This window comes from Teleopsis dalmanni, chromosome X (assembly GCF_002237135.1).
Source record: "Teleopsis dalmanni isolate 2A chromosome X, ASM223713v2, whole genome shotgun sequence".
Lineage (NCBI taxonomy): Eukaryota > Metazoa > Arthropoda > Insecta > Diptera > Diopsidae > Teleopsis > Teleopsis dalmanni.
The window spans coordinates 86,827,730-86,852,314 of record NC_051848.1 but is presented as its reverse complement, the minus strand read 5'-3'; the positions used below and the strand labels follow the sequence as shown (position 1 = coordinate 86,852,314).

General features: G+C 33.6%; 1 protein-coding gene across 1 annotated transcript in view; it reads right to left on the bottom strand.

Moving 5' to 3' along the window:
* Positions 1-24,585, bottom strand: part of LOC119687189 (discoidin domain-containing receptor 2) — a 229,676-nt gene that overhangs the window by 5,830 nt on the left and 199,261 nt on the right. Inside the window, exons 9-12 of the mRNA XM_038101441.1 lie at positions 17,541-17,690; positions 15,919-16,142; positions 12,464-12,605; positions 1,724-2,267 (exon numbers count right to left, since the gene is read on the bottom strand). Of these exons, the coding sequence (XP_037957369.1) occupies positions 1,724-2,267; positions 12,464-12,605; positions 15,919-16,142; positions 17,541-17,690 (1,060 nt within the window). The remainder of the gene's footprint in view (positions 1-1,723; positions 2,268-12,463; positions 12,606-15,918; positions 16,143-17,540; positions 17,691-24,585) is intronic.

Here is a 24,585-nt window from a genome sequence, read left to right as displayed (position 1 = left end):
CAATAAGTCGTGTGACTGACACACAGATGGCGCCGCCATTGTCAAATTCATATGACGTTTATGAAGTACCAACCTTCAAAAGACTATGTGTAAAATTTCATGACATTTCGATTAGTCAGAAGAAAGTGACAGCCATTTAAGTGAAGCTGAGATAGCTGAAACCGTAAAGATATCAGAAAGCAGTGTGTTTACAATTATGCATAAACATTTGACCATGTTTAAAGTGGGTGTCGCGTTTCGATTGAAACCAACAACGTGTTGATGATTCAGAGCAGTGTTTGGCTAAGTTTACACATAATAAATCAGATTTTTTGCGTTGCAATGTGATAATGGATGAAACATGGATTCAATACTTCACTCCGGAATCAAAACAATCATCATCTGAGTAGACTGCAGTCGTTAAACCACGTCCGAAGCGTCCAACAGTCACAGTCAGCAGGGAAGGTTATGACTTCAGTATTTTGGGATGCACATGGTGTAATTTTCATTGACTGTCTCGAAAAGGGAAAAACCATCAATAATAATGACTACATGGCATTACTGGATCGTTTGAAAGTAAAAATTGTAAAAAAACGACCGCATATGGCGAAGAAAAAAGTTTTGTTTCACCAAGACAATGCACCATGTCGCAAGTCAATAAAAACGATGGCAAAATTGCACGAATTACACTTCGAATTGCTTTCTTATCCATCGTATAGCCCAGATCTGGCCCCCAGCGACTACTGGCTATTCAATGATCTCAAAAAAATGCTCACCGGTATTTTTAAGGTAAATGACAAATCCTTCTGCAAGCACGGCATCGAGAAGTTAGAGAAGCGTTGGACTGATTGCATTGCCCTTGAAGGAGATTATATTGATGAGTAAAATCGATTTTTGGCAAAAAAAATTTGTTTTTCTTAGTTAGTAATAACAATATTTTACTGATGAAATGTATCTACAGCGTGATGTTATCATAACGCTCATATATACAAATTGTTTTATTAGTGTTTACACAATTGGATAAGTTGGCTTTGGGTTTTTGGATCCAAAAACTCAAAGTATAACTTGTTTAATATTTTTACTCCAAGATAAGTTTGTAGAAAAATTTTATTTTACGGTGACATATGAAGTGTTAAGCATTGATATATTCATGTATGTTTATATAATATAATTTAAAAACTACGAAAATAAAACCTTTATTTTCAATATCAAACGATCATAAAATTGTCGATATATATTACTTGTGTGCAGAGTTTCTATGCATGGCTGTAAACCTGGAAGTCCACCGAATATATTAGCAGCCAACGTCGTGCAAAATGAGGTCAAAATGTGGTGTGTTTTGACCTAATACGATAAGTAAATTATTACCTTCATTACCTTTAACAAGAGGTTTTGTCACAGCGACTTGAGTAGCTTAATCTCAGGTCAACAGAACTCCATTTCAAAATACATTGCATGGAAGAACATTCAATTGTGATCAAGCGACACTTTAGTACTGTATTCAGGTCTTCATCGAGTAAAATAGGTTCTGCCATGAATCAAAAATTATGAAACATTGTGAAATATAGCAAAAGGTTATCAAACGAAATTGATTATTCAATTTTAAGTTTCTTAGTACTAAACATTTACTGATTCAATGGCAATTTGATTAAAGGTCTGAACTTTATGTCCGAAAAAAATCCATGTCAAATTGAAATTATATTTTAGTAAGCCTTCTACTCAATAATTAGAATTAGAATCTTACCTCAAACTTTTTGTCTCGCATAAATGTAGTTCACCGAAAATGCCACTGCCCAGTTTTTCGACAATAACAAGCGACTGTCGCGGAAATTCCTGTACTTGATAATTGGTCTGCTCCTCATTCATATCGGCAAATTCGTCCATTTCGAAATTGTAATTCAGTTGTGGTTTCGACATGCCTATAGTACCGGTGGGTGTGGTTGCTGTTGATGCCAGACTGGCAGTTGCACTACTACCGGCGCTGCCGCCGTTAACCGTAGCTGATGGTAGTGTTGCAGCTGAAATATTACTACCTTGTTGCGCGCCTGATGAGATCGGCTTGCATATGGAGGATGTGGCATAATATTTTTCGGTGGGTGGTGGCGGTGGCACCGGTGGTGGTAACTTAGTTTGAAACAAATTATTGATTTTGTTACGTGCTGTGGTATTGTAATTATTACTGCTGCTGGTACTGCTGGCAATGCCGTATATGGAATTGGACTTCTGAGCAGGCAAGAGATCCTGTACATGTGGTACTGCATATTCTTGGCAAACAATATCTGGAACATCTGCAATGTAGATAAGTTTTAGTGATTTGCAAATTTAGCGATTTTTTAAATTTGAATGTGTATGTAAACTTAAAAATATTTTAGCTGAGTGTTTCATTGGCAGCTAACGCAGAGGATTTTCCAATTATAACATGTGTCATATTGGAGCAGATTTTTGTTAATGAGTTCCTATAATGGCAATTGCATCGCCGTAAATTCATTTGATGTTTTTATTTAAGTTTTCTGGTAGTAGTTGAAGTCCATATATTGAGTGTGTTCAAATTGAAAAAGAATATCTGTAAAAACTAATATTTTGACAAAACAAACACTGCATAGGATGGATCTACTTCTGTGAATATAAGTATATTGTGTATATATTGTAAATATATGAATCTATATCTACAAAGATATTCATCTGACTCTATCTATATTATATATTTACGGTTCATCTAAAACTTTGATGTTATTTATTGTAGAACAGTTTTTATACTTTCTTTTATTGCATGTAATATTAAGATTCTATAACGTTATTAAGTAATATATCTAAAAGGAAAAACTTTAAAAGTAAACAAGACAACGTAAATTCAACCGATGCGTATTTAGCTTTAGCCACATATCACTTTCGAATACTGTGTCGGATACTATGGAGTTTTAATAAAAATTTTTATAGCGCACCCAAGTATAGTAACCAATCTAATTTTTAAAGGTACGAACGAAAAAAATCCATATAACTCTAGAAAATTAACATTTTGAAAAAGTGTGATCAACATAAAAATAAATGTTCTTGCAATCATCACTTCCTTAACAGCATCTACATACTCGATTAAGTCACCTTTGTTTGGCTTTTCAATTGAAAGAATACTATTCTACATGATATTCCAGAGAATTTGTCTAAGATCTGAGCTCTTGAAAACCGCATCTGTGGCTTTGGACGTTACAGCATCGGTTTCTGTGTCATAGAAGTCTTGAAAGTAGGATATAGTTATGTAGTATATCTGCATATTAATTATATTATCAACAAACAAAATAATTATTTGCTGACAGTAATACGATGATATACGATACCGGCACATGCTAAGAGCAAGGACCTGCCTTCTGTATTCGTCACCTAATTGGCATGTGAAGAAGCGCAAAAGAAAAGCAATTTGAAATGAAATTCTTAAAGTGCATTAAGTGCAATTATTTAATTAAAATGCATATAAGCATTTTAGTATGAAAAATACTAGCTAAACATAATATTCAGTTAGATTAGTGTTTGGTGTAAAATTAGTATAAATACTGTGTAATGTTAATTAATAAATTTAAATTCAACTTAAACATTTAGTCTATTACTTCATTAGCTTTAAGTTGCCCAGTTGCAATCTAGATATATTCGCCACGTTGCGAACATTGAAGGCGCCCCGCTGCGCCAGGTAAACCAATATTACAAAATTTCCCTAATCGCTTTGAAATTATTTGCAACACATATTCTGAAGCTTTCACTATCCTCAATGTATTTAAAGGACTGCTACATTCAGCTAAATTGAAAGCATTTTTAAAGTATTTAGTATTGTTTAACAAACCATACATTGATTCTGAATATTTTTCTAATTTACAGCAGATAATTCTCTCAAGGACCACACCTGCATTAATCAAGTGATACAATGGTTTGCAGGACTAGGGGATCTCCAGAAATTTGCTACCTTTGGAAATCAATACCAGTGTTTGTTTTTTTCGGCATGTTAAATAAATTCGTTCTATAGACAACTGTTGACAGATGCAGCCATACGCTCGACATCGATGTCAGTATCCTAAGCCCTTACTATATATAAGGGAAACAAAAGTTTTATAATGATTCCAATGGTATTAAGGAAGATAGGAACCGGTCTTACCACACTTTCCCAGGTATTATAATAAACTTCATTGATCAATATGTGCTTAGGTATTACTTTTAAAACTGCCTTTTTTAGCTTAAATCTGTCCTTACGTACTTTTAAAGAAGCCGTGAAGGATCTACTCCAAACTTTTACTTTAGTATTTTACAGAAGCAAATAGCTCAGTAATCGACATGGATGTAGTAATTATTTCTTTTGATTATGAACAGCCTAATAATGATGTTTTGACTGCACATTTTCAAGCCTTTTAACAGTAAAATAATTTAATAAAACAACTTATTTGAATATATATCGTGTAATTGTGTAATACGAAATAATCAAATACTACGTTATTGTCAATATGAAAGAATGTTACAAGTGTCGTGGAGGTATCCACGGAGAAACTGAACTAGTATGCTCGGGTGTGTGTGGCAAAGCATATCACAGAGCTACCAAAGCCACAGCTGACTATTGCACAATTAGCATTCCTTCCTCGCTCTCGAAGATATGTGAGCATATCATGGCTAATGCAATTCGTTGCCACCTGGATCGCTTTCAGCTTCTTTGCCCACTGAAATCTGGGTTTAGAAAGGGTCATAGCTGCGCAACTGCTATGTTAAAAGTACTTGAGGATGTTCTACTCAACTATGATCAAAACTTGATTACGTATCTAAGTCTACTTGATTCTTCTAAGGCTTTTGTCGTTTACCTTTTTATTTTCTAAGTCGGTGGCAAAAGGTATCTTTAGTAATTTAACTGGAAGGTTGCAGTCTGTTGTGGTATTGAATGAGTTCTCGACTTTTAAACCTCAATTCTGGGTTCCCTTTTGATTTCCATTTTCATAAATGATGTCTTTTCAATTTGTAGATATGCATGGGTATGGGTATGTTGATGACATCCAAATATATATATTTCTTGTGATTTTAACGCTATTGAAAGTCTAATGCAGAAGAGAAACGCTGATTTAGCGAATATTAACGGTTGAGCCGTTCTAATTAACTACTTATTGCTAACAAAACAACTATTTTGCCAATTAGTAGAGTATAAATAAATGTTAATGGCTTGCCTCAAATTTTGTACTAGCTTATATGCTAACTTACATGCTTGTGATCCTGTAAATCAAGTCGTTACAAAAGTGTTCTCATATCTTAGATGTCTTAATCTATCAGCGAAATATACCCCTGTTGTTGCACGCTGCATATTGATAAAACAGTTAATAATTCCTATTATTATGTTTTCCTCTTTTGTTTATTCTAAATTAGACGCACCGTCTCTTGCTAAGTTAAGAAGCTTAAGCTATTCCATGATGTGATATGTTTGCGGTCTCAGAAGATTACCTGAGTAGTTTCAGGAATGCAATCTTACTTTGCGACATTGAAAAACTTATGAAAATTCGTGTCTGTTTGTTTCTATATAAATTGGTTAATGCTAAATTACGGATTTAACTTTGCTTCCACAAAAAGCTTCCATGTGCAACCGGAAACACAAGTAGAGTAGGAGGTTTCAAAAAATTACTGTTTAATGTATTATCTTGACATCACCTGTTCTGACACTTAATTCTATTTCTTGTTATTTTTTTTAATAACTTTTCTGGTTGTAGTATTAAACTATCTATTCTAAATTTTTAATCCCAAATTTTTAATTTTTAATTTAATTTTTTTTTCTTAAAGAGTATAACTTTTTTTGATTTAATATTTAATAATTTTTAAACTGTTATGTATTGTGTATATATTATTTATCTCTTTTTTTTGTTAGTTCTTAAGTTAGTTCCAACAAAAAGTTTCTTTTTTTAACGCATTTTTAAAATAAAAATAAGATAATGGCTAAGTTTGCCTCAATCAGTTTTTGGCTAACATCAATGTTTTTCGGCACAACTTGAACTTTGTTTTGAAGCGAATGTCGTCAGTGATGAGACTCGTAATACCAGTGTTTCATAGTTGCAGAATATAGGGCTTTAATTTCGAAAGAAGATATAGTATTAGCTACTGATAAGTGATAAGTCATAGCATGAATAGCTTTTTGAATTAATCTAATATTTTTAATAGGACTTATTTTTCAAGTCATCTACTCAATCATATTGTTGTAGATGATTTGTTGTCAATGCTTTGGATTATATCAGCGAAGCTTAATATATGTCCTGTCAAAGTTCAGTCAGTTTTAATGCATTTATCTCGCAATTTTCTTTTGAATGTGAAAAAAAGCGAAACAAGGTATATCTAGAATTTTTCAAAAATAGAAAAAAGTAGTTTATTGTTATTTGTTATATTGCATGAATGTTAAGCTATTCAAATTTTTGAGTATAAAATAAAATTTTGCTTTGCCAGAGACTTAAAAATGTGCTTACTTAAGCACTTAAAATATTTAATTTTCTTAAACTTTTCCATTTCTGTTATAAACCAATTTGGCACTTCCTTTGCAGCGATTGTTTATTGTGTGCACTTGCCTGACTGTTGTTATTGTCATTGCAATGTCGTTATTCAGCAAATGTGGCAGCACTGCACCGCACACACAAAGACCAAACCGCACTCTCATATAAACAAGAAAAGTTTCTCATGTTTCTCACTTATCTATCAAGCAGTGTTCCCATATATTTTATATGTGCTGCGGCTTCTGCGTTCTCTTCTTTTGCCGCCATTTCAAAACAGTTCCTTGTCTTCCTTCTTGACGTCTTCAGAAACTTTCCCACTTGTATCCCAACAAAGTTATCGTCTCTTAGTTCAGATCAGCACACGCACACGCACACATACACGCACTCACACTTACACTAACACAACTACGTAGGCAAGCATAAATACTTCCTTTTTTGCATTGTAATAAACGATAATGACAAAAGTTTTGACTCCGGCATGCATTCAATTTGTTTTGTCTTAACTTTTATGTAGATTTCGAAGTGTAACATACACACTTGTGTGTGTGTGTGTGTGTGCGTGCGTGCATGGTTTTCTTGTCTACATAGTTGAAGACATATATGAGAATTTTATTTGATTTGCATTTGACCTCTAAAATTTATTACACCTTCTCCAACTCGACCGGGATACGTAAATTTACAAATGCATGCATTCAAGCGCCTAAAAATATGCACTAAAAATTTTTGTTTTCAATTTTCATTTCATTTTCAGTTTTATTTGCGAAATATTTTTCTCTTTTTGCCCTTATAAGGCTTGTGGCTGAATTTGGAATTGTTGTTTTTAGAGTTTCCGAATTCCAAGACAAAGTTTCTCTGGTATTTAACATGTCTCTGATGTAACGTTGATGCCTTGGTTTTCTTGACTGATTTTTATGTTGTTCGTAAGTTTTAAAATAAGTTTCTTTGAATTTCAGTAGCTGTAATTTTATTATATTATTTTAAGCACTTCTTCTGCTCAGCTACAGTTTTTCGTACGTAGAAAATTAAATGCCTATGTTTTAGGAGTTTTAAGTATTATTTGAAGTTTGGAAACTATTTACGTATGTTAAATATAATAACTCGCAAATGACAAAACTATTTCATTATAAGATTCATTTTAACTATATTGGTAAAGTGCAGTTAGGTAAAGTTAAAGTGCTATAGTTCATTTTAATATTAGCATTCGGTTACTTAAGTCAGTCCTTGAACTGAATAATCCACTGTCTCTTGTGGACAAAAGTGAACTCTTGTTAGATAAAATATGAACAATGTATTGGCACCTGTTACAAACAAACTTAAATGAACATAAGAATCCGTTACTGTGTTTCGTCCTGACGCAGTGTTCTTCTCGAGACGCCTTTACTGCGTGCATGCCTTTATCAGTCTCAGTTACTGATTTAAATTTAATATGTTTTAAAACTTGACCTAAATCTTCCTATTTTGCATTTAAATTCACCACAGAAAGCTTTCAATAACTGCCTGCATGTGGCTACCTATACGCCTGGATAATTTAAGAGGTTCTGAATTTCTTTCTGTTGCAACATCATTAAAATTGGAATATTTCCAATTGCATTTCCCTTGCCTACGGGAACTCAGAAAAGAAAAATGCTGCACTGTGTCTGTGTCTACAATTGCTAGAGAGATATATCTCTAGCTCTATATATGCTTTGTACGGCAGAAAAACATTTTTATTTATATAGTTTAAGACTATAGATACGTATGCATTGTTGTAGAATATGAGCAAATGTATAGGTCCGTTAAATACTAAATAACAAATCGTCTTTACTACTTCTAGAGTTTAGTATTAGTAATTTAGAAAGAGCTAGGCAATTCTACTTATTAGATATGATCAACTTGTTTTAACAACAGGCAATTTTCACTAGAAATATGGGTTACTAGCTTTTGCGCTTAAATCAATACAAGCAATTTCCATTAGGTTTTAACTTTAGCAATAACAGATGAATAACACTGACGAATTTTCATGCTTATGTGGATAACATTATGAAATCGTACCAGACGATTCGATTCATTATAGCATTCAAGTTTCTTTATTTATCCATAAAAATTCTTTGTCTAAAAACAAGGATCACATATGTAAAATGAAATAACTACACAAACACATTATCTGGAAACAAATTAGATAAAGATTATATTATATAAAAGTACGCGACTAGCTATATTGATCTTTGTGTTATAGAATATCAATTGGAATTTAAAAACATTTTTTTTCTGTTCTAGTATTATCATACCAATAAAACTAATACTAAATAAAACTCAAAACAAGTTGGCAAAATTTAAGTAATAAGTAAATAAACACGTTATTTCAATACTTAAAGTATCCACGAATTAAAAAAGTTTTTACAATTATCGGATCCTTTGTTACTTAGTCCTTTTCAGTATGAAAGTGTCATACATAGCACAATTTGAACTAAATAATTATAATTCTCACTTTCTTTATGTGTTTTGTAGTAAATAAACTTCAAAATTGTCTATTAATAAGTACGATTTATTTAATATAATTTTTATACAGAACTAGTCCATCAGAGATTACTACAACAATAGCAAACAAAGAACTTACTAACTTTTTTAATATATATTTTTGCAACATAATTATACCTTATGATCAAAAAAGAACGAGAATTAAAAAAAACGCAAATTTGAATTTTTAATAATTTTCTTTATTATCGCCTTCAAAGTACTCTCCTCCTGCGGCAATACATGCGTACCAACGCTTGATCCAATTTTCCATACAAGTTTTATAGGCCACAGAAGGTATGACCTTAAGTTCACGCAGCGAATTCTCTTTTATGGCCTCTATGGTCTCAAAACACGTTCCTCGCAATGGTAATTTGAGTAGGGGCAAAAAGAAAAAGTCACACGGGGCCATATCTGGAGAGTACGGTGTTCGGTGATTGGTTGAAGATATTGGTGGAGTTTTTGACTAAAAACTGCGACACAACTAACGCTGTGTATAAAGTCCATGAGTTTTCCTTTCATAAATTTGGCCACTTTTTGAGAATGCTCTTACGCAAACGACGCATAACGGCCAAATAATACTCCTTATTGATCGTTTGACCGGTTGACCGTCCGGAAGGAATTCATAGTGCACCACACCATGAATATCGAAGAATGTGGGATGTGAGGTCACTATCTGCATTGGAAATCATCTCTTTGGCCGCATCACAACGACTTCTTTGTATAGACGCCAAACAAAAACTAATCGTACGATATGCGCTAAACTTTGACAGAATGTGTATAATAGGGTTGCCAGTGTGAAAATAAAATAAAATTTATTGATTGGATAAGCGCAGGTATTCAAAAATTCTCGTTCTTTTTTGATCACATGGTATACAATATTTAACATAAAAAATTTGGGCTTGATTCTGAATTTATTATCGCATATGGCTGCGCTCTAAGTACTAGGAGTGCCGTTTTACTGAACTCAAAAATTATTTTTATTATAAAACATTCAATTAAATTAAAAGAAAACGGTTATTAATAACATTATTATTATCAAAAAATTTTATATGACTTTTATATCAACTTTATTAAGACATATATATCTTTTAGAAAAACTTGAAATTTAAATTAAAAGTACTTCCCAAATTCAGTTTAGAGATTTATGAAGAGTTGATGACTGCCACAAACACTTGTAGGAATACCAAGAAGGTATTAAATAGAATAGCAGGTCGGAGCATCCTAACACGTCCATCAATAATGAAGTTGTGCGAAAATTAAACATTATTGTGCTTGCTAATAGAAGAATCAGTTTAAGAGAGGCTTTTGACAAAAAGGACTATTAATGGCTCATGCAAAGGTTTTACGATAGTTTTAAATAAAAAATTATTTTCAGTAAATTTTGTGCCAAAAATTTTATAATGTAACATGACTGCACTACTCCTAGTCCTAGACATAGCACTGTACCAATGCTTTCCTTTTCCTGAACTAAAAGAAAACACATTTTTTACAAAAAAAAGACGAGTGGCATTAAGACGAATTCTTGGAGTGAAGTCAAAACCATGCCCCAATATATGTTCCAAGTATTTTGAAATTTATAAAATTCTGGTTACTTTTTGAACGTATCACGTATGGAATATAATTATATTCGACATGATTAATATGAATTACAAGGGTTAGTATTTATACTGATTGTTGTTAAGTGTCATTATTAAACATAATCTACCTTAGCCTTTTTATTAAAAGAGCGTGAGCGTTATTAACGCGAGAACGTGGATTACGAGTATTAAAACAAGAGTGCATCGATCAAAATATTTTCACATTTGGCGGTGTACACTGAGGGCTCTTCATACAAGGTTTCAGCACTCCAAAAAATTTCAAGCTACTTTAGTATGGTGCCATTTATTAACGATAAATGTATGAGATATTTATAAGGGCCGTGTTGTATATATACACTGACCACCTCTGATTACATTAAAAATCTGGATGCACATATGTATATAAGCCATGACTTTTTTGTTCTCTAAGTATTTACTAGTATTTACTCAAAAGGTTTCATAAGGACACATGAATTTTGTTATTTATACTTCACTTGCGTGTTATGTTTTTATTGTTATGGAAAGCGGTTAAAAGTGGCTACCATGCTACCATTATGTGATTTTTTCCATATCAGCAAAAATATTAAAATTATGACTTCCTTCTCTGTTGGTCCTTGAATAAGAGTAGGTAAGTTTCTACTACCTTCAAATGTGATGAAATGATGGTAAAGGCCACAGCAAATTTAATGGGGCTGCTGCGTCGAACTCAAACCGCAATCACATTATCCTGAAATCGTTAACCAGCAGAAGTGTGTACATAAAGCTAACAGGGCACTAAGAAGGATGCCTACTCAAAATCGAAAATATCTGGGAAACTAGGAAACGAAGAAGCACGTTGTTGGCGAGAACGATAGAGTTTTAGAGTAGATTGTTAAGTAGTTAAACTTGCCGTTTAGCGACCGCGTTTTCTAAAACAATCTAAATGGTATATGGCAACACATGCGGAGCGAAGAAAGTTAATTGAAATGGCAAAACTAATACATTACACACACTTAGTATATGTAGTCGTGTGAGTGTGTTGGAAAACATGGCATCCATTACAGTTAATATTGTCACTAAGGATACTGCCTGTGTCTGCGATCGCTTCATAAAGTTTTTGTCTGTGTAAAATTTAGAAAGTTTGAGGCACCTCGCAGGCAACATTCGGATTGCTACAAATTGCGTTTTGTTTTGCCGCAATGAAAAACTTGTTGAGTGAAATGGTGGAAGGGAAGAAACTATTTCGCAACTTTTTCTATCAGCACTTGTCCGGCACATTTACTCCGGTAAGTACGAAATGCATAGTTTTATTCAACACAGTATTGACATGCAGTGCAATTAAAACCATATACGGTTGCATGTGTCATAAGGCGAAAAAACGAGGTGCAACCAACGTTGAAGCGAAAAGAAAGTAAAGAATGTTTGCCGTGAAAAAATGGCTTTTATAGACGTGAGTTGTCGTTAACAAACGAAATTCAAAATTATGCCCTATTGACAGGGTTGCCAAACACACTCACAGCGCCCAATCAAATAGCAAAAGCACTGTAAAAAACGCCATATTCTTTGCACTCGCACGGGTATTGAAAAAGGCAATAAAGCATAAAAAGTGTTCGCATTCTCAGCAAATATGTTGTAAGCTAAATTAAGCATTTAGCGTTTGCAACATTTGCATGTTACATGCAAGTTGATAGGCTACAATGGAACACAATTCATTCTAATGACGCAACGGGCAGTGGAAACAGTTTGCACTATTTTTCTATTGTTTGTGCCTAGCTCTATTACAGTGACAAGTAGCGAACGGATGCCTGTAAAGTGGAGTGAAGGCAAGTCACGAAAAAAGCAGTAAAAATGTTTTCAAAACACTGAAATGGTTTTGAAATGCAGAGATGTTTTCCCTGTTTTTATTGCCTAAAAAACTCTAAGAGTCCTATCAGTTGAACTCACCTGTGTAGTCCGGCGTAATATGTTGTCGCTGTAGGTCGTTCATAGAACAGCCGCTTGCTGCGCTTGTGTACATGTTCATGTTGAAAGGCTCATGATAGAGGCTGCTTTTGTCAATGGACTCATTGTCGTCGACGGTCACCACCTGAAATATGGAAAATCTTGTAACTTCAAAATTTTAAAAACAAATTCAAAACAAAAAAATATTTATAAATAGTAACCGAACTGATTTGTTAAGTGACGAAGGAAGTTATTTCGAGATAAATTTAATTTAGATTTATATAAAATTACAATCATGACGTCAGAATTGTTGTAAGGGACTTCAACGCAAAGATGGATAAAGAAGGTATTTTTGGTGCTACTGCCGGACAGTTCAGCCTTCATAAAAAAAACTTTTGATAATGGAAGAAGGTTGATTAATTTCGCTGCTGATAGAAAAATCACAGCATGTATAAGATAACATGGCTGTCACCTGATCAAAACACAAGATCTAGCGTCTTGAATGTATGTAATATCCGAGAAGCCTACATCAACTGTAATAATTGTCTTGTTGCGGTCAGATCCGCGCACATCTATGTGCGATGAAAGAGGTGCGTAACAAGCACAGTGAAAGTTTGACATTGAAAAGTTGTAGTTACAACAAACAGCTAATGACCTTCCTACTCGACTCTCTGAATATCTGGAAAATGAGCTCAACGAAACTGATGTTTCTGCTCAATAAACCACATCTCCTATTCTATACGTACCGCTGCAGTAGAGGTGATTGACTGTCACCATAGACAAAAAAACAGATGGTACGACCAAAAGTGTCGTATAGAAGATTGTATAGCAGAATCCTTTTTTTTACATGGATAGTGTGGATTTGCCGCCAATCAGTCATTTCATTTTTCGCAACTTCATATCAAGTTCAGCTTGTTTCTTTTTTATGTGCTCATTCCATCGAAGTTTTGCATCCAGCGTTATGCCAAGGTCTTTTGCAGTATTGGCAAATGGTGTCTGCGTAGCTTGGGTCGAAATAGGAAATTACTGTATTTTTTATTTGCAAAATCAACAGTAATAAATTTAGCTGAATTCAGTTTGATACGCTATTATTTTGCCCAATTGCTTAATGAGTTTCTTCAGCGGAATCAGTATGTTAACTGCCAAAACTCCTTTATCATCTGCAAATTTTGCAATTTGGTGGTTTGGTGTTAGCTTTTCGAATTCTATTATAGGCATTAATCTCTTTTAGGATAGCTTTTCGAAGAGCTTCGAAGTATGCCTATATGGCTATATGCATTTTTGCGACTTGCCTGGTTTTGAAATCATATGAAGAGACTTTAAGCGATACCTCTGTAATCATCACCATCAAAAACATTGATTTGGCCATTTTCAAGTAATCGTGCTGTGAAGTTGTTTTTGATAAAAAATCATTGTTTTTTCTCAATAGCACTTTGCAGTTCTTGATATTGATTAACAATTAAAATCACTATAGGAGGTGGGCGTAGTTCACTTCTTTATTTATCACTTCCTTATACCATTAAATACTATTATTTTATTAAGTTCTATTCAATATTTTTGGCTTGAATGATTATTTTAGGTGAAGATTCTGCTCTACGTCTTTTATTGGGTCTAGTTTTGTTAATGATTTAATCTGTCTCTTTTGCGAGCTCCTCTTCATCTGCTACATATTCATGCGGTTTTTCATTCGAAAAACTATTCGGTAATGAATTTTTCGCTTTAAGTGAATTATTTTTTATGTTTACGTAGCTGCCCTAATATTTGCAGATCAATCTCCTTTTGTGGCAGATATTTTTTTTCTGGCTCACTTATTTTATTAAAAATTGGAGTAGAACCACCAAGTTTGGAATTTCGCAAGCTGAGTTTGATCATTGTCTTCCTAATAAGGAATCACGTATGAATGCAAGGTGCAAGGTGAAAGTGCCATAATTGTAATTTACTTTTAGACACAATTTAAAGTCGACAATGTAGTGCAGTGTAGACTATTCCACAAATATCGATAATCAAGTGCAATATTGCCAAATTATTCGATTTAATAGTTCTGTCACCTGAATGTTTTCAGTTTGTTTTATATATAGTTCGTTTTGTACTTAGCGGAAAGTTTTTTTGTTATTCTTGTATATATGTAGGTAAATGCATGTATCTACCTACATATATATCTTTCAATTTGAAAAAAAATTCTTCTAATTTTATATCCAAACCACGGAGCAGCGGCATATGAGGAACCTGTAGTCAATGACGACGAACATACCAGTGGTACGCGCACAAATCAAAACAGATTCACTAAAAATGTTTTTTTTTTCCAATTTAGAAAAACAAGCGAAGCAAAGGAGTGTTGTGGTAAATGAGGACAAAATAAAGTACTTTTTGGCAACAAATAAATCTCGAAGTTGTGAAGGACTTTGAATATTTGGGAACCAGCGTAAACACCAAAAATGACGTCAGTTGAGAGATTCAATGAAGAATCTCTCTTGACAAACAAAAATCACGCTCTACATGTCTATAATCATGTCTGTTATGCAGACGCTTGGAGAGTTCCTAATAGTAATGAGAAGGCATTAGAGGCATTAGAGAGAACAATTTTTCGAAAGATCTGTGGTCATTTACACGAGTACCGAGTTAAATGGAATGATGAACTGTATGAGCGATACCCCGATATTGACATAGTTAAGCGTATGAAAATACAGCGGCATCGCTGGCTTGGTCATGTCGTGGGAATGAAAGAAAGTATTTCGGCTAGGAAGATGTCTGTTTTGGTACCCGCAGGACGTCCGGATCTTCGGTGGAAGGACCACGTGATTTACGATTTTGGGACACTCGATACTAACAACTTGCGTTAGAAAGTCACTAATCGGGTTGGCTGGCGGAGGCTACTCGACTCGGCCAAGGATGACTCGAGTCTGTAATGGCCAACTAAGTAAGTAAGTATGTATTGAGTTATAAGACATCAGTAAAAAATAAGTTATTAAAGTTAACTAAATAAAAATAAATTGGTAACCCTAAAAAAACTTAAACATATAGTTATTTAAATAAATGATAATATAAATATAATTCAAAATTATGATTGCTGAAAACGTGTACGAGTGAAGTAAACTGATGATAGTAGCACTTAGTAATAAAACAAGAGCATACAAAGAAACTCAATTAAGAGGGGTTTTTATAAACTAACTTAATAGATAACATTAATTAAAAAACTATTATATTTAATGTAAAATTGTTTACAATATTTTAAGAGGTTTGAATAGAAAAACTCATCCTTCTGTATGAAAAGAGGAATATAAATGCTACTGGCGAGAACTTTCTGGGATTAAAAAAATAAACTATTCTTTAAAGGTAGTTATTTCAGAAGCAACTTATCGATTCTCTCACTATAATTTATTTACCCATATTATTGCATAGTAAAAGCATTACATTGATATAAAGAAGTGCAGGGTTATGGTTATATAAAATGGACTTACCTTCATGCCATTGCAATTCAGACGTTTGTCAGCGCCACCCAGCGTATCCGGATTAAAATTATGCTGAAATGCATCCAAAACATTGCTGCCACGTCCGCGCTTATTCCGTGCAATTATCAGAAGTATAACCACAACCAGTAATAAAATAATTGTGGTAAGGACGGTGATAATCACGCCAACAAAACTTGAGTCAGCTTCTTGGTCAATGGGTTTTGGGGAGATAACTGTAATGAAGGAGAATAGAGAGTGAGCGAGAATAAACAAAAATTTTAGTCTTGATTATGTTACAACACAACACCAACAGCAAAAACATTATGTGGAAGAAACAGCAACAAAGATAGTTGTAGGAAGAAGGACAGCAGTACCGTAGTGTTGTTAGTGAGAGAAGTATGAGTATTTAGAACGATGCGCTGTACGAAGAAGACAGTACGATAAAGAAGCACCATGCAAATTGAAAATATTAACAGCTTTAATACCCAACAAATGTCGTGACTATACTCGAAAGGCTAGGGTTCGCGAGCATCAACAGAAACTAGCAAACTAGCATATGAGCAATTGGGGGGCTTGGGCAAGTTGGAAAGAAAAGCTCATTGTAGTTTCGCAACCAGTTCCTTAACAAAAATAATAAAGAATTTCCATGGTAGCTGCAAGCTTCAACTTACTGCCTTGTCAAATGATTTGTGCAGAACTTTTTTTGCTATTTTTGTGCTTTTTTTCTCTATTTTTTCGGTATTGTCTTTTATATGAAAATTGGTTTTTTAGTTACATTTTTTTCCTGCAATTGGTTGGCTGCATTTTTTTTGCTTACGTGGCGCGAAAAATGCGAAATACTTGTAATATTTTTCCGGCTTCATTGTGCGCCTTTTCTTGCGACGAAATTTCCCTTGCGTTTTTTTTTTCGTTTCGTTTTTACTCTATTTTGCATTTTATTTTCGTGTAAAAATCGCAAAATAAAATTAATATATGGCAGCACACGGAGTGGAGGCGGGGGCGAAGACGGAGCCAGAGTTAGTTCGGCATGTAAAGTTACACGGTGGATTGCTGTTATGAAAAACATGATTTGTGGATTTTTAATATACACAACAGTGTAAAATTTAGGAAAATTCCCTCTAGTTACTTTTAAAATATTTTATTTCGCTTTTTTTGAGTTTTTTTTTTGCTGTTTTTTATTCTAGAGAAGTGGGGGGGGGGGGCAACACACGAAAAAGGAGGTGGGGGGAGGGTATGTAAAATACAAATATAAATGTCTTGTTGGTATGTTGAACAAAGTTCTCCATGAAAATCCTTAAAATAAATTATTTGTTGGTTTCATGGTATATTACCGGGAAATGCAAGCCTCATTTTTCATACCCACAGTTTTTGGCGTAAAACCTTCAATGACTTGTTTTAAATACAATTGCCCGTTGCTTGCAACCCACCGGCCCCCTTCCACCTTGCACTTTGTAAGCAGCACACTAAACTGCGGAACATATTCATTTAATTCAATGTAGCCTAACGCTACCTACTGCTGCTAGCTTAGCTACTACAACTTCCTTGTAGTGTATCAACATCCTTGGCATTATCCTGTTAGTGGCAATAAAAGAAGTTGAAAAAATTTACTGAACGCAAATAATTGTACTTACTTGGTGGAGTAAGCTGACTTCGTTCATCAAATTTTCCATCAGTGTTCGCTACTCGCTCCACTTCATCACGCTGTAATGGGTACTCGGCAGTATCTTGGGGCGAAATGTTTCCGCCAAATTCTTCGTCCGTAAAATTACCAAGCACAGGAACTGTAGGAAAAAAAAAGAAGTCAGCGAAGTAAAGAAAGGAAAATAAATAAAAATAAGCATAAATGTGGGCATAAAATAAATTTTTTATTTAATTTGTGTATTAAGAAGTATGATGAGTTTAAGTAATTTTTAAATTTGTGACTACATTACATGGATGTTTTGACATCTCCAATGTAAGCAGTGGCGCGTTAAGATAGCAGCTCATAACTCGAGGAACTGTTTAATTGAATATAAAAATTAATTAAGTTCAGAGAGTTTAGTTCTCAACTTATTTCTCTCGCTTTAACTAAATTTTCAGTTTCTCAGTTTGTTTCAAGGCAAGAACCACAAAAATTGTTCTGGAACAATATTCAAATATTTCACACTCAAATTACATTAATCGACAGCAGCTGGACTGAATAATTTTCAAAATAAATTATTTTCTTTTTAATTTGCGGATTAATTACGAAATCAAATGAGACGATAGAATTAGTCAGTTGTGAGTAATATGGATTTAGATAACAGAAGGATTATTTTATTTCAGATTCTCTACTAAATCAACGTTTGTCTTTAGAATTGCTTGGCAATCACCCGCAGACTTTTTATAAAACTAATTTTCATTCACTTAAACGAATTTGAACATTTAATTGAGATGTTTTGGAATGTATTACAGAAACCTGAATACTTATTTTTAGTAGCACGAATTGGATGATTTCGACTTGGGCGATTGTGGTTTTAGCAGGATCCTAAAACACGTCGTTTATACCATGACGTAAGTAATATATTAAAAGAAAAATTCAAAATGTATAACTGATCCTAAATATCAATTAGTAGTATATGGATTTTTCTGACTTTTTGTTAGATGAACTGTTGATTTTTATCGATATCGGATATCGATCGCTAGTAGAACGCAAAACATCTCTCTCATTTTGACCGTACCAATTATAATAATTTCCCATTTTTTGAAGAGGATGAAAACATCAAAATACTTTTTACATATTTTTACTTAAAAGCTTCAAACTGGATGAACTACTTGCATATTTAATGACAACTATAGAAATGTCCGAACTCTTTTAAAGAAAATATTTCCTTTTTATAAATAAAAAAAGGAATTTCATTGCAATGATGACAAGAAACTGTACCAGGTTAAATTAAGCTTATTAAACTTAGATAAATAAGTTTATATTATAAACTTGAACTTTATTTGATAAATGAAAAAGTGAATAAAAGAAAAGCATAAAAGAGGCTACGAGAGCTTCATGTCAGATAATAATGTTTTTATTTGTACCCTCGTCCACACATATAGGCCCAGAGACTAGCAAGTCAAATTTAAAAGTAACACAAACAAAACGCAAACTTTCCACAATTCTCGAGCGGAACATAATACAACCATCAAGTGTAACAATTGTTTGCACCTAACCACATCCGTCATTCTGAAGCCGGAAGCAAAATTTCGTCTTCATTTTTATGAGTTTTGTCAACATGTGAGCAGCGGTGTAATGTTTAATCCTGCTCATGATAATGCAGATGAATGGAATGGAGTATGGGAATAGGAATATTAAGGATAATAACGGCAACGACTACGGTGACACCGACCGCGTGGTTGATAATGATTGTGGGCAGAACTTCCGGCTGTGATGGTCGACATAACAAAATTTTTTATTATGTATTTACGGCAGCATCGTTGTTGAGCCAACATTGTTTTGTGTATTTTACAAGTGTCGAGTGTCGAGTGCTGAGTGCTGACTGCTAAGAAGAAGAGTATGCAGTCATAATGAAGCCACTTTACCTAGAGTTACCTCAGTCGATGTACGTAGAGAGCAAAGTAATTAGGTGTGGTAAGGGGTATTATGATTAATGAGCATTTTTATGTCATCAGCGCATCAAGCCAAAGTACAAAAAGAAATAAGGAGCACAAAACTATAAAACTGGCTCGAAAACAAAAACGGGTGACAAAAGTGGAAAATACAAATGGAAAAGTTGACCAGAAAAGTTAATGAATATTTTGAGTACGACGAGGCAAAAATCTCTATTTTGAATGGCGACGTGGTCAATATTTGAAAATGCTAAGGGAATAAAAATTCACAAAATTCAGAAGCAACTCAGAGTGGGTAGCTCTTTTATTTTTGGTCTGTTAATCTTTTAACTTTATTTTGTATTTGAGTTGTCTAAACTAAATTATTTCACTAGCCACTTACATGCCTTTTGATACAATGTACTTTTCCACGAAAGTGAGATTTAACCAAGGACAATCGTCAGCATTTATTATAAATCCACCTCAAGGTGAATGAGGACTTAACGTTTAAAATAGCAATGTTTATGGGTTTTAAAAATAAAACTTCAATAGTTAATTTCACATATCCACGATGGTTCAGAAAATGTTTGGAATATAACTTACAAGATTATATACGTATATCCGCACATATGCACATAATCAGTTATGTGCTTATTTAAAATATATGTAAGAGTCCTGAAGTATAGAACGTAATGTGAAACCACAGACATTTTTTAAAGCCACTTTCTTATTTCTTAATGTACGCTCTTTGCAGCTCAATACAGGGTATGTATACTAGAGGTTCAGAGTTGCTTTATTCCTTTCCTTATATAGGATTTGCACTATCGCTCAAATAACATCTATTACGCACCCCAAAGTCACATTTCATTAGCAACTAAGGATTCCGTAATCATGCTTTTCCAGAAATAAGACACCTATTCAGACTACAACAACGAAACATGTTCTTCTGTGTTCGTCTAACTTGCACTCAGGTGCTTGCATGTCGTTGAGGCATCTATTTTATCTAGTATGCTGAGTCTTCGACTGATATAAGATGTACCATACTTTTTATACTGTTCTACCTTTTTTTAGATATGCATGTGTTTAATCGGTGATTACTGAATTACCAATTTATGATTCCTGATTAACTATTCTAGACAAGTGCGTTAGGTAGGTAGTTGTTACTAGGAGCAACACCTGGAGAACACATTATTTATGGGAGCTAGGTTATCGACATGTGAAATGATGAATTGTATTGATAAAGAAGTACTTCTTTCTTCTTCACTCGGAAATCTCTTTATCGTAACTTCATCCTTCAAATGAATCACTACAGCACTAGAGCAATAATATACAATTATTCGTTATTGGTGCTTTCTGTTTCTTTTCAAGGTATTCTAAATCAATTGTATTTCCACATATGTTGCGATTTAATAAAATTGAACTTCAATAAATTAAACGATATTGTTTTAGTACTTTTTATTAAAAAAAATACATATTTATAAAATTTTAAAATATCTCGCAGCTATTCAGCTTTTAACTATTATTCCTAAAGTGAATATAAGTTTTGGATTACAAACACTTTTCAGACGAATTGTAAAAGTTGTCTAAATTAAGTTGGACTCTTTGCATTCACAGTGAAAATTTAGAGTGTTTTTGTGAAACTTAATGTTTTCATAAAAAATGATATAAAAATATTATGATTTTGAGTTTTTCCGAATGCTGCCCATCCGTGACTGACAAAACAGTTCTTCTCGTCGCTTATATTTCAATTTCCAAATACAGAACTCAGCAATGAAAAGTAAACATGAGTGAAACATAGACTTCGAAACATGCACAGTACAGAATATGACGAAGAGTTACTTCTAAATCAATGCCAAGTTTCCAAGTGCCAAGTGGAATTATAATAAGAAAACAATAAAAGCTACATTCTACTTGTTTTGTTGAAATTATATGCGAAACTGATAATAAGGGGCCTTACAATCGATCATTTCTGTTCTAGTGAACCCAAAAAAACTTGCAAAAAATTAGAAACTGAAATAGAATCTTCTCCTTTAATCACAGTATGTTCATCAGAGAAGATTTTTAAGGGTTTACATTGAGTACATAAACTTATGTTCCATATGTCTTAGTCTCTGTTCATCTGTCAAGTACTGAATACATTATGACTCCTTCCTCGTAAAGTCTAATTTCTGTGGGTCTAAATTTTATTTAGATTCACTTAGGTTTACACACTGTTGGCATATAATCTAGTTGTTCAAATATTGGCTTTATAAACGGTCTAAAGATAATCCAGAAGAAGAAAGGTAAGAAACAGTTGTGGTAATACTGTTTTGACACCAATCCCAGTTATCAAGAAAAACGTAAGACTGCAAATGATTGACAAAAGCAAATAAGAAAAATCATATAATAGATCGTGAAGAACGTTGCTAATGCGAGCAATGTTTACAAAAATTTTAAATGTATTTTCTTTCAATATAGGAAGTGACTGTTATTAAATGGAGCCGATAGCTACCTGTATATCGTTGTTTTGATAGATCAGAAAACATAAATAGATAACAAAGACGAATACATGGATGAAGTTGCAAGGACAGAAAGGATGGGCGTGAGGATCATGTTGTGCTATTGCACTAAAGCAGCTTGAGTTGACGAAATCTTGATTTTTGAATTGAATGGCAGCATAAGTTAATAGGGCTTCAAATCAGTGTAGGAGCTAAGATATAAAAACTGATGGGCAATGAGAATATAAACAATATCATATATATTATAACAGCAAAGCGTCGTTGTGATGTGGCCAAAGATATGATTTCCAACGCAGATAGTGACCGCACATCCAACATTCATTGAACGCATCATAACTGGTGATGAGACATGGGTCTATGAATTTGACATGCCCACCAAAAAACAATCGACCGAATGGTGCTTCGAAGGTGAGCCGAAACCGAAAAGAGAACGCCAAAGTCAGTCCAAAATCAAGGTTATGCTGACTGTTTTCTTCGATATTCATGGTGTGGTGCACTATGAATTCCTTCCGGACGGTCAACCGGTCAAACGGTCAATAAGGAGTGTTATTTGGCCATTATGCATCATTTGCGTGAGGCCATTCGCAAAAAGAGGCCAGATTTATGGAAGCAAAACTTATGGATTTTACACCACCAGAGAATTCGCTGGGTGAACTAAAGGCCATACCTTCTGCGGCGCATAAAACTTGCATGGAAAATTGGATCTAGCGTTGTCATACATGTATTGTCGCAGGAGGAGAGTACTTTGAAGGCGATTTTCGTTCTTTTTTGATCATAAGGTATACCTACAAGTATGTATATTGATTATTGTTGCATTATGACTGGTTAGTAAGATTGTTTTTTGAAATAATATAACTGAAAGTATCTGAAGTATCGGAAAGGCTTTCTGAAGTAAGTTTCCGACTACGGGTCCGACAACTGTACATTCTTGATCTGCTAAATTAAATCATCAGCCAAAATAGAAATTATGCTGTAACTAGATTCGATCAATATAATTTTAATAAGCATAGCATGTTCGATGAATATTGAATGGAACAGAAAGCTATGTTGGAACATGCTAAAGGATATCTTCTAGTTCCCCCTTACAGTATGCTTAGTTTTTGTGATATTGAGGCAGGTAAATTTATGCTCTGACATCAAATATTGATAGTCTGTAATATTAATGAAAATACTTACGTTAATTTAAAATTTAAGTGAAATCTTCTCTTATCATTAGTTGTTATTAGTAGCTTGTTTCAACAACTTAACACACCCACTACATTTGTAGTACCAATTTAATTTTAAAATAAGGAAGAAAACAATAAACATAAAACGTGGAAGCATTTTATGCATGTTCGCCAAACTTTCTCACAAAAAGGGGTTTGGACCGTTAAAAAACGCATTTAACAAAAAATGCAAAATTAGAGAAACAAAAGCATTTTTTGAGCAAATAAGCCAACAAAACAAAAAAAAATTAATAAATAAATATCCGTTATGCAAACAACCGTCGGCGATTTGCAAAATTTTTTGGTATATACTTCTAAATTATGCAGGGACAGAGTGTTTTGTTTCCATTCAATATTCCATTTTTGTGCTTCGTCCTTTTATTGGTTTTGACATAAATGGTGAGAGATTCAGTCCTTAAACTGGGTGGATGGTAAGAGAATTAAACTCGAACGGATGTCAAAATAGTAGCAAACTAAACGACAACAATAGACGGGCAAAATAGAAACAAATGACGTTACGAAAGTGTTGACATTGAAATAAAAAGTTATAAAAAACAAAACAAAAATGTGTCCAAAAGATATAACAAAAATATTAAAACATAAAGCAAGGGATATAAACCGAAAAAAATGAAAAGTCAACACAAAAGCGAAAAAAATAACAAATATTAGGAATGAACAGACGTAAGACTCCAAGGATATGCGTCTCGAGCTGCAACTCCCCTGTGAAAATTCTTAAAAATATTTAAAAAACTTTAATACATACTTTAAGCATATTTAAGCATAACACCTCAAGGATGAGTTCTTTCTCTAATGCTATGGAAACCACCAGTTAATATATATCTATCTACTAGCAAAGGAGGTACAAAGTAGTAGTCTACGCTGACGATATGCTGACGACAAGCCGACGAGTCTATAATCGACGAACTACCTCGGTTCATTTCTGTGTAGAAAACTCAGTTGGAGTAATAATGTAGACTTTATATATACGAAAGTGCTATGCCAGTTTACACCTGCTGCTTATATTATTCCCTTCAAAATTCGATCGTTAAACTGATATTACTCTACAATACAAAGGAAGAGGTTCTCACAATCCAATCCAAAGCTGTTAACTTTTATGCTGAATTTACTCAATAATGAACAGAGTAAAAGATTTACACAGAATACTGAACTTAGTGCAGTTGTTACTGATATAATAGTGGAAAGTCTTATATCGCAAATTGGCAATATTTTATATTCAGTAATCGGTCAGGGCTTTATATGTAGCCCTGTAGCACAAAGAGTGGGATTTCTCACTAATTGTGCAGATGTCCAACCTTGGCAAGGGGGCAGGACAATAATAATTTCTTGAAAAATTATTGTTAAATATTTGAAAGTATTATAAGATTCTGAAGGAAAATAAATTGGTTAAAGTGATACAC